Here is a 1,515-nt window from a genome sequence, read left to right as displayed (position 1 = left end):
GGTGCACTGTAGCAGTGCACCACCGGGCCGGCCCAATATGGATGAACTTTAAAATCAATATGCTGAATGAGAGAATCTAGTCACAGTAGACCACATCTTATTACACAGAAGACCAAATCTTAATCATTTATATGAAATATCAAGAATAAGCAAATCTGTATAGAAAGTACATTAGTGATTGTTTAGGGCTTGGTGGGGTCTGAGGGGGTAGGCATATGATAGATAACATATGTGGGGTTTCTTTTTTCAGGTGAAGAAAATGTTCTGAAATTGACCGTGGGATGGTTGCACGTACCTGTAACTATACTAAAACACTGAATTTACTCATTTGTACAACTTAAATGGTAAATTGTATCTCAATAAAATTGTTATAAACAATCAAAAACTTTTGCTCACTGATAAATAAAAAAGCTAGCCATAGACTAAGAAAAATTACTAATGAAGGATTTGTAGCCTGAATATGCAAAGAATTCTTGAAAGTCAAGAATAAATAGAAAAATAGCCTGATTTTCTTTTAAAAGTAGGCAGATTTTATCACACACTTCACAAGAGAAGATATTCAAAAGGCAAATAAACTCATGAAAACATGCCCAACTCCATTAATCATTAGGGAAATTTAAGTTAAAGCAATCCTGCTCAGATCTAGTTTGTGGCGACATGGCTAAATGTGCCAAGAAGGCCTGGATCTTTGGTGAATACAGGACACGCTATGGTGACTCCCTGCGGAAAATGGCAAAGAAAACTGAAATCAGCCAGCCCGCCAAGTACACTTACTCCTTTTGTGGCAAAACCAAGATGAGGAGACGAGCTGTGGGGACCAGGCACTGTGGTTCTTCCATGAAAATGGTGGCTGGCAGTGTCTGGACCTATGACACCTCTTCTGCTGTCACGGTGAAGTTTGCCGTCAGAAAGCGGGAGGAATCGAAAGACCAGCAGAAGCGCCACCGTTTGAGACATCACTAGTCTATAATAAATGGGTTAATTTATATGACGTAAATAAATAGAAGAATAAATGAATAAATAAATAAATAAATAAACAAATAAATAAATCACACTCCTTAGTATTTCGCACTTTATTCCAATAGCTTTCTTCCATCAATTTATATTTTATTATATTAATAAAATATATATATATTCCATACATTCCAACTTTTGTTGGAAGTTGTTGGGTCATTTTGTTAATAAATATTTTTTTAATTAAAATATAAAATATTTCTGTTGGAATTTTGATTGAATAAAAGAAAATGAAAATAACATTGAATTTCTACTAGAATTTCCAGTAGGTTAAAAATATTCATAGGAAATAACAAAAGCAAATATATCAAAATTTTACTGATATTTTTCTTTAAGTTGTGAGATTGAGTTACTTTTTCAAACTTCCAAATTTTTCCATACTACACATGTATTACTTTTACCATTTTAAAAATTTGTTTTTAAAGAGACAAATTAACTAACTACTCTTAAAAAAAATTTATCTTAAGATTTACTTATTCTAGGTAACCACAAAAAAAAAAG

At 32.5% G+C, this 1,515-nt stretch overlaps 1 protein-coding gene across 1 annotated transcript; it reads left to right on the top strand.

Moving 5' to 3' along the window:
- Nucleotides 1-657: 657 nt before the first annotated feature.
- LOC103582851 (putative 60S ribosomal protein L37a) lies at nucleotides 658-963 on the top strand. Its single transcript, XM_008564328.1, has one exon. It carries the CDS (start codon nucleotides 658-660, stop codon nucleotides 961-963), a length of 306 nt encoding a protein of 101 aa, XP_008562550.1.
- The last annotated feature ends 552 nt before the right edge of the window (nucleotides 964-1,515 follow it).

The sequence above is a fragment of the Galeopterus variegatus genome, unplaced genomic scaffold, assembly GCF_000696425.1.
Source record: "Galeopterus variegatus unplaced genomic scaffold, G_variegatus-3.0.2 Scaffold18169, whole genome shotgun sequence".
In the NCBI taxonomy this organism is placed as follows: Eukaryota; Metazoa; Chordata; class Mammalia; order Dermoptera; family Cynocephalidae; genus Galeopterus; species Galeopterus variegatus.
Note: the sequence above shows the minus strand (reverse complement) of the source record. Positions and strands in the feature narration are given on the sequence as shown.